This window comes from Triturus cristatus, chromosome 10, assembly GCF_964204655.1.
Source record: "Triturus cristatus chromosome 10, aTriCri1.1, whole genome shotgun sequence".
Taxonomy (NCBI): domain Eukaryota; kingdom Metazoa; phylum Chordata; class Amphibia; order Caudata; family Salamandridae; genus Triturus; species Triturus cristatus.
The window spans coordinates 163,744,305-163,761,749 of NC_140593.1; the positions used below are offsets into that span (position 1 = coordinate 163,744,305).

General features: G+C 47.9%; 1 protein-coding gene across 3 annotated transcripts in view; it reads left to right on the forward strand.

The window, feature by feature from the left end:
* PHKA1 (phosphorylase kinase regulatory subunit alpha 1) overlaps positions 1 to 17,445 on the forward strand; it is a 1,109,231-nt gene that overhangs the window by 909,278 nt on the left and 182,508 nt on the right. For 2 of the 3 annotated variants that reach the window (XM_085630734.1, XM_085630736.1), the window contains exon 28: positions 7,350 to 7,388. The exons of the other annotated variant lie outside the window; for it this stretch is intronic. In XM_085630734.1, the coding sequence (XP_085486860.1) occupies positions 7,350 to 7,388 (39 nt within the window). The remainder of the gene's footprint in view (positions 1 to 7,349; positions 7,389 to 17,445) is intronic. 3 annotated transcript variants of the gene reach the window in all.

Below are 17,445 nucleotides of genomic sequence, written 5' to 3' on the forward strand. Positions count from 1 at the left end.
GCCCTGTTTATGCCCTTTCTGCCGATGGCGCCTTCGTGGCAGTTTCCGGCGCCGTCTGGGGATCCATCTCGGCTTCGACCGGATAGACCTTCTTCGGAGCCTTCCTCGACGCCGTTGCAGACTCCCTCGGCGCCGCGTCCGGCGCCGCCGACCCCGACTCCGGCACCGCCGACCGACCCCGACCCCGACACCTCTGGCTCCACGTACGGTGCCAACGACGCCGGCTCCACGGATCCGCTCAAGGAGAGAGGCCCAAAGAGTCTTGGATGAGGAAAGATATAGAGTGGAGGTGGAGGAAGGTGAGGTGGACACGTCCTCTGACGAGTTTGAGGGGATTCAAGAGGCTAGTGGCCTGGATACGACTCCGGAGTGGGAGCATTCTTCCTCTAGGTCCTCTCCACCGCAGGAACTGGCTCCCTACCATCTGGTGATAAAAAAGGCCGCAGAGTTGTTGGATTTGCAGTTGCCCTCTGCGGAATATAAACCTAACCTTCTAACGGAGGTGTTGCATTCACCTACCTCAACCTCTGAGCCTTTGCTGCCTTTTAATGAGGCTATTTTGGAGCCAATTATGGAAGTCTGGCGTAAGCCGCTATCTTCTCCAGCAGTCTCCAGGCAGGTGGCGAGAAGATATAGGGTGGCACCTGGGGATCCAGATTTTCTATCTTCACACCCTTCTCCAGAAAGTCTGGTGGTGCAGGCGTCGTGCTCGAAGCATGCTTCAGGGGCCTTCCCTCAGACTCCTGCGGACAGGGAGTCCAAAAAGGCTGCTAAGAAGACCTTTTCATCGGGGAGCATGGCGCTTAAGTCCACTAATGCCACGTGCTTGCTAGGGCGCTATGTTCATGCTTTGATGGACTCAATGAAATCTTTAGCCCCTAAGCTGCCAGAAGGTGATAAGGCGTCCTTTATGGAGGTGGTCGCAGATACTCAGGCTGCTGCAAGGCAGGTGATTCAGTCGGGGCTTGATACGGCTGATTCGGTGGCAAGGATTATGGGGTCATCTATAGCCACTAGGAGGCAAGCGTGGCTTCGTTCGTCTGGCTTCTCTACGGACGTTCAGGCTACATTGGTGGATTTGCCTTTTGATGGGCAGAGACTATTTGGTGAAAAGGCTGACTCTGCCCTGCAGAGATTTAAGGAGAGTAGGATGACGGCTAAATCTGTAGGCTTGCAGGCTCCTGCTAAAGGATTTGGGCTTAGGAAGTTCAGAGATTTCGGGAGGTCTTCATTTCGCTCCTTCCGGCAGCCTCAGCAGCAGCAGCAGCAGCAGCAACAACAGCAGAAACCCCTCTATAGGTTTTATAGAGGGAGACAAAGAGGTCGGAGAGGTTCTGGCCGCAACCTCTCTTCTTCTTCTACCTCCTCTGCTCCCAATGAAGCTTTAGGGAAGCAGCCCTAGATCCCCCATCCTGGATCATGTAAGACCTGTGGAGGGTCGGGTGTCCCACTTTCTGCGAGGTTGGAAATCTGTTACAACCGACCTTTTGGTTTTGAACCTCGTGGAGACTGGGTACGCCCTTCCCTTTCGGGAGTTTCCTCCCCCTTACCCTCCTTGCCAAGGTTACTGCTCGGAAGACCATCTGCTTCTTCTGCAGAAGGAGGTTCTAGCTTTGCTTCAAAAATGTGCGATAGAGGTGGTTCCGGAGCAGGAAAGGGGTCAGGGATGCTACTCCCGGTATTTCCTGATTCCCAAAAAGGACGGCAGATTGCGTCCAATCCTGGACCTCAGAGTCTTGAATTTTTACCTGAAACAGGAGAAATTCAAGATGCTGACCCTTGCACAGGTTCTTCAAGCGTTGCAGCAAGGATACTGGATGGTGTCGATCGACTTGCAGGACGCGTACTTCCATGTCCCAATCCTGAAGTCGCACAGGAAGTATCTCCGTTTTACGGTGGGGTCGCAACACTACCAGTTTGCGATCCTCCCGTTTGGTCTTACTACCGCACCTCCAGTCTTCACGAAGGTGATGGCGGTGGTGGCAGTACATCTCAGGAGGTCAGGGATTCCAGTTTTCCCCTACCTGGACGACTGGCTTTTGAAGGCAGAGTCCCCAGAGATGGTGCAACATCATCTGCAGGTAACATCTCAGCTGTTATTCGACTTGGGTTTTTCGATCAATGTGCCCAAATCTCATCTGGTGCCCTCTCAGCGCAACCTGTTCATAGGGGCGATACTGGACACTACTGTGTGTCGAGCATTTCCTCCTCCTCAAAGAATTCTCGACATTCAGTAGATGGTCCCTTTATTCCACAATGGAGCGGTTGTTCCAGTTCTGAAGGTCCTTCGCCTGCTCGGTCTGTTCGCCTCCTGCATTCTGTTGGTCAACCATGCACGCTGGCACATGAGGGCGCTCCAGTGGTGCCTCCGCAGGCAGTGGTTTCAGCACAATGGGGACCTCAGGGAGTCGATCAGGATCTCCAGAGAAGCTGCAGCGGATCTATCTTGGTGGAGCATGGAGGGCAATCTGTCTCAAGGAAAGCCCTTTCATCTACCTCCATCGGTGGCCACAGTGATAACGGATGCCTCCACCCTGGGGTGGGGTGCTCATCTGGGGGATCTGGAGATCAAAGGTCTTTGGTCTCCAGAGGAAAAGTTGCTTCACATTAACCTTCTGGAATTGCGGGCGATTCGTTTGCCACTCAAGGCTTTCCTCCCTTCCCTTCGAGGTCGGTCTGTTCAAGTTCTGACGGACAACACTACCGCGATGTGGTATGTCAACAAACAGGGAGGAGTGGGGTCTCTCCGTCTCTGCAGGGAGGCCCTGCGTCTCTGGTCCTGGGCTCAGGACCATCGTATTTGTCTGATGGCAAATCATCTGGCCGGGGTGCTGAACGTACGTGCGGACAGTCTCAGTCGGCAGTTCTCCGCCGACCACGAGTGGAGGCTTCATCCAGAGGTAGTTCAGCACGTCTTCCGGATGTGGGGAACTCCTCGGGTGGACCTGTTCGCCACCCGCGAGAACGCGCTCTGCCCGTCATTCTGTAGTCTCCAGTTTCCGATGCAGGGGGCGTTGGGGGACGCGTTTCAGTTGAGTTGGGGCACACAACTCCTTTATGCGTTTCCTCCCATACCTTTGATTCCTCGGGCTCTGAGGAAGATTCGCCAAGACCGGGTCCAAGTTATTTTGGTCGCCCCGGATTGGCCAAGAAGGGTGTGGTTTACAGATCTTCTCCACCTCTCCTCGTGCCCTCTGCTCCGTCTCCCTCTGAGGGCAGACCTCCTCTCGCAGTCGGAGGGGCAGGTTCTACACCCCCACCTCCAGAGCTTACACCTTCATGCCTGGAGATTGAACGGGGCAACCTGAGTTCCTTCTCTCTCCCGCCTGATGTGGTGGATGTTATTTTATCGGCCAGGCGACACTCCACCAAGTCCATTTACTCCTACAGGTGGTCTAAGTTTGTAAAATGGTGTGGAGAGAGATCCATTGACCCTTTAAAAGCCCACCTTTCTGATGTGCTTCAGTTTGCTCTTTCCTTGGCTCAGCAGGGTTGTGCTTTGGCCACGGTTAAGGGCTATCTATCGGCTTTATCGGCTTTTCTATGTCTTCCTGATCAACCGTCACTATTTAAATCTCCGGTTGTATTGAGGTTAATCAAGGGCCTTACAAATATGTTTCCTCCTACTCCTTTTGTAATGCCAAAGTGGGACCTTAATCTTGTCTTAACTTTTCTGATGCGGTCCCCGTTTGAGCCTCTTCATAGCTGCCCTTTGAGGTTGTTGTCCTTTAAGACGGTCTTTCTTGTAGCCATAACCTCGGCAAGGAGGGTGAGTTCTAAGCCCCCTTTTCTAACATTACATGCTGAAAGGATGGTACACAGGACCAGGGCTGCTTACCTGCCTAAAGTTGTTACTCCGTTTCATTTGGGGCAGTCTATTACTCTCCCTGTTTTTTATCCTCCACCTCCTCCTTCCAAAGAGGAGGAAAGGCTTCATCGTCTGGATCCAAAAAGAGCTGTCAGCTTTTACTTGGATAGAGAACAAAGGACTATCGTCTGGACGATCAGCTCTTCGTGGGTTATGTTGGACATTCCAAAGGAAGAGCGGTGCACAAGCGCACTTTATCGAGATGGATCATCCTTGCCATCAAGATCTGCTATGCCCTGGCTGGTAAGGTTCCTCCTGAGGGTATTAGGGCTCATTCAACTAGAGCTAAATCATCTACATCTGCTTTGGCCCGGGGTGTTCCTGTGGCAGATATTTGTAAAGCCGCGACTTGGGCCTCCCTCCATACATTCGCAAAGCATTATTGCTTGGACTCTGAGATGAGGAGGGAGGGCCACTTCGTGCGCTCTGTTTTGCAAGACTTTCTGGTATAGAAAGGTGGACACCCTCCTCCGGGAGTGGGGACTGCTGTGGGAATCTATTCACAAGGTGAGGAATCCACTGGCAGATGTATCCATCAGAAGAACAAGTTGCTTACCTTCGGTAACGCTTTTTCTGGTGGATACAGTATCTGCCTGTGGATTCCTCACTGGCCCACCCGCCTCCCCGTTGTCCACCTTTGTATACTTTAAAAGATGTCTTGTTTGAAATGTCGTTATACTTTCTGAAACATTGGTAGGAAATGCTTGTTTTATTTAGCTTTCCTTTTGTTTGTGTGCTATGTATATTTGGTTGTATGCTGTATACTGTGTATACTTTGAGTCTGTCGTTGGTCCACCTGTGCGCCTCGGAGGCATGGAAAAAAATGGGTGGAACTGACGTAATCACGCCGACGTGGCTCTCTTATGGCTCCGGTGACGTCATACGGAGTGGCGAGCAGAGCCCATGCATTGTGACGTTGTCCACGTCGGCGTAGAGAGCTGGGAAAAAAGTTCCGTAGAATGCTGGCGCAGGGGATATTCACAAGGTGAGGAATCCACAGGCAGATACTGTATCCACCAGAAAAAGCGTTACCGAAGGTAAGTAACTTGTTCATCTGTAAGATACTTATATTAGTTATAGATTCCTTACCGCCCCACCCATCCTCCCCGTTCGCCGAACTGACTTGTAGAGTTAGGGACCCCCTTTCAGGGCCCTAGTTTTGTGCGCCAATGGTCAGTGTCTTGCATGGCTCGGCGCTTCTGGCGTGAAATGTCATGTAAAGAACTGATGTGAGCGCACAGGGGCGGCGTCTAAGTAGATACAGCAACGTCATCCCTGTGATCACGACGCCGTACGCGGAGTCAACCGACGCCACCTACCGACACTGAGGAGTACTGCTGAAGAAAAATTCTCTGGATACAGTCTGACGCCTGGAGGTAATTCTAAGGAAAGGAATCTATAACTAATATATGTCTCTTACAGATATATCGTTACTGAAGGTAAGTAACTTGTTCGTATGGATGTGTTAGCATTCTAGCAAGCTGATGTAGGACAGACAGTGCTAAGAATTTCAGGCAAATGCAACGCCCACTGGTGAGCCACTGCTTTGGGACAGTACGGCTATACAGTCCATGCAAAGCATGTGTATCTACAACGCACATGCCTTGAATGGATTGTTACATACCCTGTAAGCATCTGTTTTTGGCATGTAGAGCTGTAGATTTTCATGTGCCCTCCCTCCTTCCTGTACATCTATGGTTGTTGCAGTTCCTATTTACATTCCACATGCATGGACATCTCTGTACTTACACTTACTCCATTCTCACCCAGTTGCGGGAAAATAATCTAACATTGAAGTCGGTTCCCATGTGCATTATCACCGAGTGGAGGAGTCACCTTACCTTGTGACTCGAAAGACTTACGGACTCAACACTAAATGGCAGGAGTATGCAAAACATGTGAATCTACAGCTCTACCGGCCAAGAACAGATGCTTACAGGCTAAGTAATAATTCATTCCCAATGAGTTTATGAATCTAGCAGGATTTAATGTATTAGTCAAAATACTATGTAGTACACTGCATTTCCTAAAATTTGCACTGTGTTTACTACTATGCTGGTACAGTTTTATAATGGCATGCATCACAACAAATGAAACTACTCACCATCCTATCAGAAAATCCCTCCCTCATGCATAATGTTCTGGTATTTCATCATCATCCACAATCTGCTTGAAGAACAGTTCCTGAGAGTTTAGAACAATGTGATGACCCACCATACATATCATAGCAGCCTTCGACCTGTGAAACCCGTAATGCTCAGATGAATTGCAGCCACTCTAGTTAATGCTCTTTTTCCTGTATGCATTCCGAGCCTCTATAACAACCCCAAAACCTAAAGTAATGGCTTGAATTAATAGATTTGCTCATATTGTTGTATCAGTAGCTGTTAACATGCCCACAGCTAGGAAAAGGGTTATGCTGTTTAGATCTAACCTGATGGAGATGGTTGGAACTGAAGATGGGCCACCCAAAAGTGACCAAGCTGCTCCTGGACAGGCACCCAGGCTCGTGCTGTTGGTAAGTTATGTGCTTAAGGTCCCACCGTTTCACATGTTTCACACGTGGTAACATGCGTGACAGACCTCTAAGAGTGGTAGAATTTGTCAATGAGCGTTCATTTTAGGTTCCGTATTGTTTTTCCAAGACCCCAGCCAGATGGTTATACAGTGGAGCCCATTGATTTATATTCCTAGGGATATTCTTTTCTTTTGTTTTTTGTGTATTGTGTCAAGAATATTTCTCTAAACCATAACGAATGCATTTGTTTTTATGTGTATCAGCGTGTTTATTGTGTCACATACATGCACAAAAACTAAAACAAGCTTTTATTATACCAGGCATGTTGTTTGGTTGCTACCTTGTGCTATCCAGTACTGTGGCATCAGCGTTCTGAAGGTCTGGGTTATTTATGGTCAAGTATTTACTAATTTATTAAGCGCAATGATGCCCTGTTGGTATCATAATCTCAGGTACGTCTGGAGATATGCAAGGTCAGTCTATGGGCAGTGCAGCTGGAGGCCCATTCACAAAGGCATTTGGAAGTCTGTGAAGCAGTCAGTACCCTTGCTGTTCCACTCTCACAAATACCTTGGTGAATCAGCCCTGAAATGCCCAGCTCTCTATTTGTGTGAGCGCGCAGAGTGCACAGTCCTTTCTATTTTTACTAAGGGTTGGACCCTGAAAGAGCAGCTTGTCCTTCCTTCCTTTCTGTTGAGTAGACCTCTCTCTCCGAGACCTGCAATCCAGTTTAGAATCATGTGTGTTTCACAGTTCAATCCTAGCGCGTGCGTGTGTGTGCGCGTGCGCGCGTGCATGATGCACTGCTGAGCAACTCATACGTTTTAAAGGGTTGATATGAGTATGATGAGAACAGGTTTGGAGGCAAGGAATGTTTATTGTTATTTTTAGCACAAAAAGCCTCCCATAAACTTTCCTGCTCTAGATACATACGTGTGTTGTTGACCTCTGTTTATTTTTCAGCTGGACCTGCGTAGAAAGTCTCTCAGTACTGAGACTCAGGTGACATTCCTTACTTTGCTTACTTCTAAGCCAATAACGAGCAGTCTGCTTGCCCTGGGAGCTTAACAGCATGTAGTGATTAAAAAACTGGAAAAGCTAGAAGGGAACATACATAATCCTGGCATTAACATTTGGGTTCAATCGGTTTGCCTCGTTCATCTGAATCACCAATAAGTGCTGCTTTGCTGCGGTGACTGCTGACGAGCCCCTAAAATCATGGCTTGCTTTGGTCACCAAGATACATGTTGAACATGTGTGATTGGGGCTGACTCTCTTTGCTTTCTAATTACCAATACATATCCTGTTTATTGCTGCTTCCAAAGTTAATACATGCCTACTTACGTTGGTTGATGTTTATTTGTGATCCATAATATTTTCTGTAACCGCAACACCAAAAGTGGAGGAGTCTAACTTGAAGGCAGTACGTAAATGTATACAAACAACATAATAAAGTTATGTCCCTTCAACATTTTCTCTCTGATTTGTTTTAAAGTCTGAATGCTGGAGGCATTTCTCTACCATCCGAGAAAGTTTGCGAACCAGGGAAATAACTTTTCAGTACTACTGTACCTTTTGACTTTTCATAGGTAGGCAAGCTTGGAATGTCACAGTCGTCATTCTAAGAGTCATTTCTATATTTTCACTTCAGTTTCCAAAACGTTAACATGTTAACCCGTCCACATCGTTTGGGCCTTTTCAGCAGCGGACAAGGAGCAGATGTGCCGTAAGCCCCCTGCCTAATGGGCATCTTAGATTTGTTTATTGCACATCGAGTAAGACGATTCTGAGCTCGAGCCTGTTCTCAGGTGAACAGTTGCTTTTATGATTAATCTTTTTGAAACAATTGTACCCAGAAAATGTTTTCCAGTGATAGCTTTGGCAGCATGTGTATTGTGAAGGCGGTCCTGTTTGTTCCTTTAGACTGCAAAGCTTTCTAGTTTGTTTTTTCTGGTGTCTACACATTTTCAGAATTGCATAAAAGAAAATCATAACCCTATGTTCGAGGCATATGAGCTGCAGATTACACACTTTTGCATAGATCGCCATCTGGTGTTGGGCCCGGATGTTTGCAGTTTGTTTTTCCTCATGGAAAGTCTTTGGAAGTCACGAGGTCGGTGACTCCTCCTTTGGATCGTATTGCGCATGGGCTTCGTTTTTTTCCCGCCATCGGGCTCAGATGTGATCTTCGCGCTCCGGTTCCGAACAGCTTCCAGTTCGACCATCAATGCCAATCCTCACCCCAATCGCTGTATTGCTTCGATACACGATCTCTTCAATCAACGCGCTTCCTCATCGACAAACCTTCGGTTCCAGTCGTCGACGGCAGCCTTCGGGCCTACCCAGGCTCCGGTCCTGGCTCATGGAAAGAACTCCATTTAAAAAGTGCCCTCGATGTGGGTCCAAATTTCCCCAAACTGATCTTCATGAGGTATGCAACCTTTGCCTCTCCCCAGAACACGAGGCTTGAGACTGTCCGGCCTGTAAGTCTTTCCGATCGAAAAAGACTATTCAGGACCGAAGAGCCAGAAGGAACATGGCACACTCCTCGACGTCCATTCCAGTCGACATCTTCGCAGACGACATCGACGATCCGGAACAGCATCGTACCGAAGAGGACCTCGTCAGCACTTCCGAGGCCGACGAGTCAGATGTGGAGGACATCACCCCGGCGCAGAGGGTCGTGAGTACCAATCTACCCTCTCCCACACCCGCGCCGACACCCAAAAAGGCTTCGGTCACGCCTTCGCCTCCGGGCCTAGGCAAGACCAGAGACACTGCTTCACTCACCCCACCTTCGGGCCTGGTGAAGAAGCCAAGAAAGCCTTCCGGTGGCTCGGGCTCGAGCCAGCCTCCCAGCGGTGCCGAGAAACACACTTCGGCACCGAAAAAAAAGATGGCCTCCACCTCGACACCGAGCTTCGCGCCGAAGCCCTCGGCGTCGAAACGCAGCCCTTCGACACCGACGTCATCTTCGGTGCCCACCAAACCACACACAGCCACCGACACTTCCAAGCCGAAACCCATCTTGGCACCGACCAAGAGACTGGAGGGTCCCAAGCCGGTTTTAAACACCAAACCGGCACGGAAAAACCTAAAAAATCATCGGCCCGACGCTTTCGGCGCCGATGGACCAAATTACCTCACCAGAGCTATTTACACTGGATCCCTTGCAAAAAACTCTCACCAAGTATCCAAAAACTGGACATTTGACACTCTCTACTAGAAAGAGACATTTGGAAAAGCCTGCTCCGCCTCCACCTCCAAAGAGGAAGGACTCTGCTACCTCTCAGTTCAGAATACCTTCCCCTCCTCCTCCACCACCTCCTCCTTCCCCGTTCCACCCCCTCCACCCCCACCTCATCGCTCTCCTACTCAGTCTCCAGACGATGATGATCAAGGGGACCCATATTATGATACAGGGGATGTGCCACAAGACCCCACCCCTACAAGATCTCCAGATCCATGGGACGATTACCATATACCAGATATCCCCAACGTCCCACAAGACGATATTTACCCTTCTAGACCATCTCCACTAGAAGATTCATTAGGGTTTAACCATCTTCTGTAAAGAGCAGCACATTATCATGGCGTGGACATGCATAACGACCCTGTGGAGGAAGATTTCCTCCTAGACACATTCGATACTACACAGAGGTCCACCTCCATATTGCCCATGCTTAAAGGGGTTGTAAAACATGCGGCAGAAGTTTTTAAAGACCCAGTTAGAGCCAGGGTCCTTAACCCACGTATCGAAAAGAAGTATAAATCTGCTCCTTCAGATCCCTCTTACATCAGAAGACCAGCGCCACTAGATTCTTTAGTGGTCTCTACGGCACGTAAAAGGGCAAACTCACAAGCGTCAGGTGATGCACCACCACCTGACAAAGAGTCAAAACTGCTAGATGCTTCAGGCAAACGCACAGCATCCCAGGCCGCCAACATATGGCATATAGCAAACACTCAGGCACTGCTAGCCAGTTACAACAGGGCTCATTATGACGAGCTAGAGGGCATAATGCAACATCTCCCTGACAAATATAAAAATAAAGCCAACGAGTTGATTCAAGAGGGTAAAACAATCACAAACACGTTACGCCCTAGACTATACGTTGTGCCCTAGATGCAACAGACACAGCCTCCAGGGCCATTAACACCAGCGTCCTTCTCCGCCGCCATGCTTGGCTAAGGGTATCTGGTTTTAAACCAGAAGTGCAAGCCTCCATCCTTAACCATCCCTTTGACCAGGAACATCTATTCGGGCCAAAGGTGGATGAGGCCTTAGAAAAGATGAAAAAAGACACGGATACCGCAAAATCCATGGGGGCCTTACAGTCTCACCCGCCCAGACACTCCTTTCGCCGTTCATCCTTTCGGAGTGCATCGAGAGGCTACTCCTCAGACACAGCGTCCACATCGTACAAGTCTCCTACTCAGACCACCTTTACAAAAGGTTACCAAAGAGGCGGCTACAGGGGTAACAACAACAAGGGCAGAGGCAAAACAAACAACACCCATTCTGCCACACCCACTAACCAATGACTTCTCCCCGCTCCCCCCAGACCATTCCACTCCAGTCGGGGGCAGACTCACAAATTTCCTTCGTGTCTGGGAGACCATCACCTCAGACAAATGGGTGACCCAAATAATTCGGTCAGGATACTGCCTGGAATTAACATCTACCCCCCCAAACATTCCACCCAGGCAACACCCAATGTCACAAGAACATTCCACATTGCTAAAGCAGGAGGTAATCTCCCTCCTACAAAAACAGGCAATAGAATACGTTCCTGTCAATCAACAAAATTTAGGGGTCTACTCCCTATACTTTTTAATACCAAAAAGGGACGAGACTTTACGATCTATTCTAGACCTCCGGCCCCTAAACACATACATACATTCAGACCACTTTCACATGGTCACGCTTCAGCAGGTACTTCCGCTCTTCTCCCAGAATGACTTTCTCACCACACTGGACTTAAAAGACGCATACTTCCACATTCCAGTACACCATGCTCACAGGAAGTACCTCAGATTTGTAGTGGACGGACAACACTACCAATTCAAAGTGCTCCCCTTCGGAGTCACAACAGCACCACGGGTATTTACCAAGTGCCTAGCGGTGCTGGCGGCACACCTCAGAAGACAACACATTCACGTCTTCCCATACTTGGAAGATTGGCTGATAAAAGCCACTTCATACAACCAATGAGTACACCATACCGCCACCACACTCCAACTACTTCATCAACTAGGCTTTACGGTAAACCACCAAAAGTCCCAGTTAACACCATCCCACATAAAGCAATACCTCGGTGCCACCATAGACACCTCAAAAGCAATAGCCTACCCCAATCCCGCCAGAATCGCAAGCATTCAGGCTTTGCGACACAAATTCATACCTCAACACTCCCTTCCAGCACGAGTGTTTATGCAACTAATAGGGATGATGGCCTCTTGCATTTTTATAGTGCCCCACGCAAGACTCCAGATGCGTCCACTCCAAGAGTGCTTAGCGCACCAGTGGAACCAGGCCCAGGGTCAACTGGCAGATCTAGTGTTGGTAGACGGTCGCACCCATCGCTCTCTGCAGTGGTGGAACACCACAAACCTTTCCAAAGGTCGACCGTTCCTGGACCCGGTTCCCCAAATAATACTAACAAGGGACGCATCGCTCTCCGACTGGGGAGCTCATCTATTACACCTTACAGTGCAGGGCACATGGACGCCGCAACAAAAATTACTCCATATCAACCATCTGGAGTTACTAGCAATCTTTCTAGCCCTGAAATCTTTACAAACGCGGATTTCAGGCAAGGCAGTCCTCATTCGCACAGACAACATGACGGCCATGTATTATATTCAAAAACAAGGCGGCACACACTCTCCACAGCTCTCTCAATTAGCACAGAGCATATGGAGATGTGCAATTCCCCACAAAATCTTTCTCCTAGCTCAACATGTCCCAGGAGTCCAAAACACCGTGGCAGATCTGCTCAGCAGGCAGACACAACAGATCCACTTGTGGGAACTTCACCCACAGGTTCTTCATCCGTTCTTTCAAATGTGGGGGCATCCACAGATAGACCTCTTCGCCACCCACGAAAACACAAAATGCCCAAGCTTCGCCGCCAGATACCCACACCCATTGTCCAAAGGAAATGCGATATGGATGAATTGGTCAGACAGATTTGCGTACGCTTTTCCGCCTCTCCCACACATTCCATTAGTGGTGCGAAAGCTACAACAGCACTCCCTCACACTGATCCTAGTAGCTCCAACGTGGGCCAGACAACCGTGGTACACCACGCTGCTAGAACTCTCTGTAGTACCGCACCAAAAATTACACCTCTCTCCACACCACTTAACCCAGAACCATGGAGAGATCAGGCACCCGGACCCAGCTCAGCTCAACCTAGCGATCTGGCTCCTGAAATCCTAGAATTCGGGTACCTAAACCTTCCCCCTTACTTTATGAACGTCATCAGAGAAGCTAGACGCCCTACCACTAGAGCCTGCTACGCTGCCAAGTGGAAAAGATTTGTTGTTTATTGCCATAACAACACAATCAATCCTCTAGACGTCTCTATACAACACATCATATGCCACTTACTCCACCTACAAAGGTGTAACCTAGCCTATACATCCATTCGGCTAAACCTCGCAGCAATCACAGCTTACTTACAAAACAGGCAACACCTATCACTTTTCAGAGTACCTGCCATTAAAGCCTTTATGGAAGGCCTCAAAAGAATAATTCCCCCCAGAGTACCACCCTCACCTGTATGGAACTTAAATATTGTTCTCACAAGGCTGATGGGGCCTCCCTAAGAACCTTTGCATAAATGCGAACTGCAATTCCTCACATGGAAAACAGCTTTCCTTGTAGCCATCACTTCCCTTAGAAGGGTCAGTGAGATACAAGCACTTACCATACAGGAACCTTTTCTTCAAATGCACCAGAACAAGGTTGTTCTCCGTACCAACCCAAAATTCCTACCTAAAGTCATTTCCCCTTTCCACCTAAACCAATCGGTAGAATTACCAGTATTTTTCTCGCAACCTCAGACCGTTGCAGAAAGAGCTCTGCACACACTAGATGTCAAACGAGCCCTACTTTACTATATCCAAAGAACACAACCTTTCCGAAAGACCAAACAACTGTTTGTCTCTTTCTCTCCACCACACAAGGGCAACCCCATCTCAAAATCGGGGATAGCTAGGTGGATTGTAAAATGCATCCAGATTTGCTACCACAAAGCAAAACGAACGCTTTCCGTTCCCCCTAAAGCCCATTCTACATGAAAGATAGGGGCTTCCATGGCATTTCTGGGCAACATCCCACTAGATGATATCTGCAAAGCAATATATGGTCAACACCGCACACTTTCACTAAACACTATTGTGTAGATGTGCAAACCAAGCAACAAGCTAGTGTGGGCCAGGCTGTACTGAAAACACTATTTCAAACCACTGCAACAGATACCGGTGGTCGCCGCTAAGGTTGGGCACTGCTATATAGTCTATGCCAGTGGTTCCCAAACTTTTGACTCCTGAGGACCTCCATTGAGTCACCACTGGAAGCCGGGGACCCCCAAGCAATTTTTAGGATTTAAATTTCAAATATTAAAACAGTAATTCGAAAAACATTAACACACGTGTGCACACAAAACAAATACTCGAATTACTAATGATTTTAGGTGCATATTTACAAGCCCCTATCACCATGGGAACATCACTTTTTGAGATGTTCCCGTGGTGATAGGGGCTTCGCCTTATTTACAAGGCAGCGTTAAGCCACTTAACGTGGCTTACCGCTGCCTTGTAAATAAGACCACCTTTCACCCAATGCTTAGCGTGAAAGGGGTGGGTAGTGGGTGTTGCGGTAGGCGTTTCCCCTGCAACACCCATTGATTTTGACGCGACCCCCTATTTACAAGGGTAGCGTAAATGTGAGGCTGCGCCAAAATTAAGACCAGGGAAAACCTGGTCTTAACTTGGCGAAACAAGGAGAAATGCTTCATTTCTCCTCGTTTTTCCAAAACGCCTTGGATTGTTTATGTTCAGCAAGGTGACCCATCCTGCACATCAACAATCTTTTTTAAAAAAATTACATTTTGTAACTTCCATATGTGCTGCATTAACCTCTTCAGTGCCCATGACGAGATAGTCTCGTCATGGAGCACGGTTGCGCTGTGCCCATGACGAGACTATCTCGTCATGAACCCCGCCCGCTAATGTAACGCCCGGCACAGGGCGGGGAAAGGGCGTGGCACCTAAGGGGTTAAGCAGCACACATAGAAGTGTCAAAACGACATTTCAAGATTTTTTATGTGCAGGAAGGGTGGACCTTCCTGTACATAAGCAATCTTCCCCTGTTAAGTGTAGTGCCAGCGTAGGGGAAACGCAGGGCTGCACCATATTCTAGATGATATCTGCAAAGCAATATATGGTCAACACCGCACACTTTCACTAAACACTATTGTGTAGATGTGCAAACCAAGCAACAAGCTAGTGTGGGCCAGGCTGTACTGAAAACACTATTTCAAACCACTGCAACAGATACCGGTGTTCGCCGCTAAGGTTGGGCACTGCTATATAGTCTATGCCAGTGGTTCCCAAACTTTTGACTCCTGAGGACCTCCATTGAGTCACCACTGGAAGCCGGGGACCCCCAAGCAATTTTTAGGATTTAAATTTCAAATATTAAAACAGTAATTCGAAAAACATTAACACACGTGTGCACACAAAACAAATACTCGAATTACTAATGATTTTAGGTGCATATTTACAAGCCCCTATCACCAAGGGAACATCACTTTTTGAGATGTTCCCGTGGTGATAGGGGCTTCGCCTTATTTACAAGGCAGCGTTAAGCCACTTAACGTGGCTTACCGCTGCCTTGTAAATAAGACCACCTTTCACCCAATGCTTAGCGTGAAAGGGGTGGGTAGTGGGTGTTGCGGTGGGCGTTTCCCCTGCAACACCCATTGATTTTGACGCGACCCCCTATTTACAAGGGTAGCGTAAATGTGAGGCTGCGCCAAAATTAAGACCAGGGAAAACCTGGTCTTAACTTGGCGAAACAAGGAGAAATGCTTCATTTCTCCTCTTTTTTGCAAAACGCCTTGGATTGTTTATGTTCAGCAAGGTGACCCATCCTGCACATCAACAATCTTTTTAAAAAAAATTACATTTTGTAACTTCCATATGTGCTGCATTAACCTCTTCAGTGCCCATGACGAGATAGTCTCGTCATGGAGCACGGTTGCGCTGTGCCCATGACGAGACTATCTCGTCATGAACCCCGCCCGCTAATGTAACGCCCGGCACAGGACGGGGAAAGGGCGTGGCACCGAAGGGGTTAAGCAGCACACATAGAAGTGTCAAAACGACATTTCAAGATTTTTTATGTGCAGGAAGGGTGGACCTTCCTGTACATAAGCAATCTTCCCCTGTTAAGTGTAGTGCCAGCGTAGGGGAAACGCAGGGCTGCACCATATTCTTGTAAATATGGTGCAGCCCTGTGTTTCTGAAGTGGCGGAGTGTGTTGTTAAGCCAAGGAGGCTAACGACACTCTCCGCCACTTCTGTTGTATCTTATATTGAAAGAATTTGCAAGAAAATGAATAAAGTTAATGGGAAGGTTGGTGCTGCATCTCCGTGACTAACTTTTCAATGGTTGGTTTTATTTCGCAGTACGAGGCTCCTGCTCCTGCCAGGGCCAGAATGGAAATCCAAAGCAGCCCTGGCAAATGATTTCAGACCAGTCCCCATACCATGCACACCAAGTGCAATGAGTGAGCCTGACCACTACAAAAGGGGGCTATGGGAGGCTCTCTCCCTAAAACATTTAGGAAACAATGGTGCAGTCTACAACACATTTATCATTATATTGAATTGTATTACATTTTAAAGAATAGTAAATGAAGACCTGACTATGCACCAGAATACGACAATCTTTCTGGGGGGGTCTTCAATGATTCCCCCACTATCACCCTCCAACAGTGCTTCTCATCTCCCCATAGCCCCTCTGTCACCTGTATTTCATTTTTTATAGCATCTCTAATACCATTGTAGGATGTCAGAACACTTTACATCACACACATATAGAGACAGTGAATCATACGTGTAAACCAGTGTATAGAAAATGTTACATAAGGCAAAGGGGACTACAAGGTGTAGAATTCACATGTCATTCATACTGGTAGGCATTTTTAAAGAGTGCTCGGTCTGGAGAAGCACAAACTCAGGATTCAGAACATAACACAGTGGTTAGCATTGACTTTAACAATAAAAATGTATTTCCACCCAAATAAACCTTTTTTAGCTGCATCAGGATAATGAAAGACTGGGAAAAAACATAAGTCACTAACTTGTACCTTGCAGTTTGCAAGCAAAGCAGCTGTTTGATGACAGTTTATAGGTCACTGTGCTAGATTACGATTGTCACTTATGAACTGCACAGTAACAAAAGAATCTCTCTGACAAAAGCAGTAACCCACTGACCTATGCATATAAAATACTGTTTTTTAAAATGCATGGTACACGTTCTTTGCAGTAGGCATATTAACCCTCTGTGCTACATTAGATAAGTCAAAGCTGCCACTGGACAAAACTCATCTCTCTCCAGCAGGGACATTAATCACTGGTGTTATCGTGACACTTTTATTGTTCTTTGAAAACTGCTAATTAAACAAGATACTTTGCAGTGCTTTCAAAACTGCTGCCTGCGGCCCCCTAGGAATGTGTCAGGGACTCCTGGGGGTCCGCGGACCACAGTTTGGGAAACACTGGTCTATGCAAAAGTGTGTAATCTGCAGCTCATATGCCTCGAACGGAATATGCTACTTACCAGTATGCATCTGTTCTTGGCATGTAGAGCTGCAGATCTGCACACGCCCACCCGCCTCCCCAGCTACCTGTATCTGTTCCAGTTTATCTTATTTAGATATACACACATGGGTTTCTTCACTGTGGTTACTACGCTCCATTTTTACCTGCTGGCGAAAAACAATCTGAGGATGGAGCCGAAGCCCATGCGCAATACGATCCAA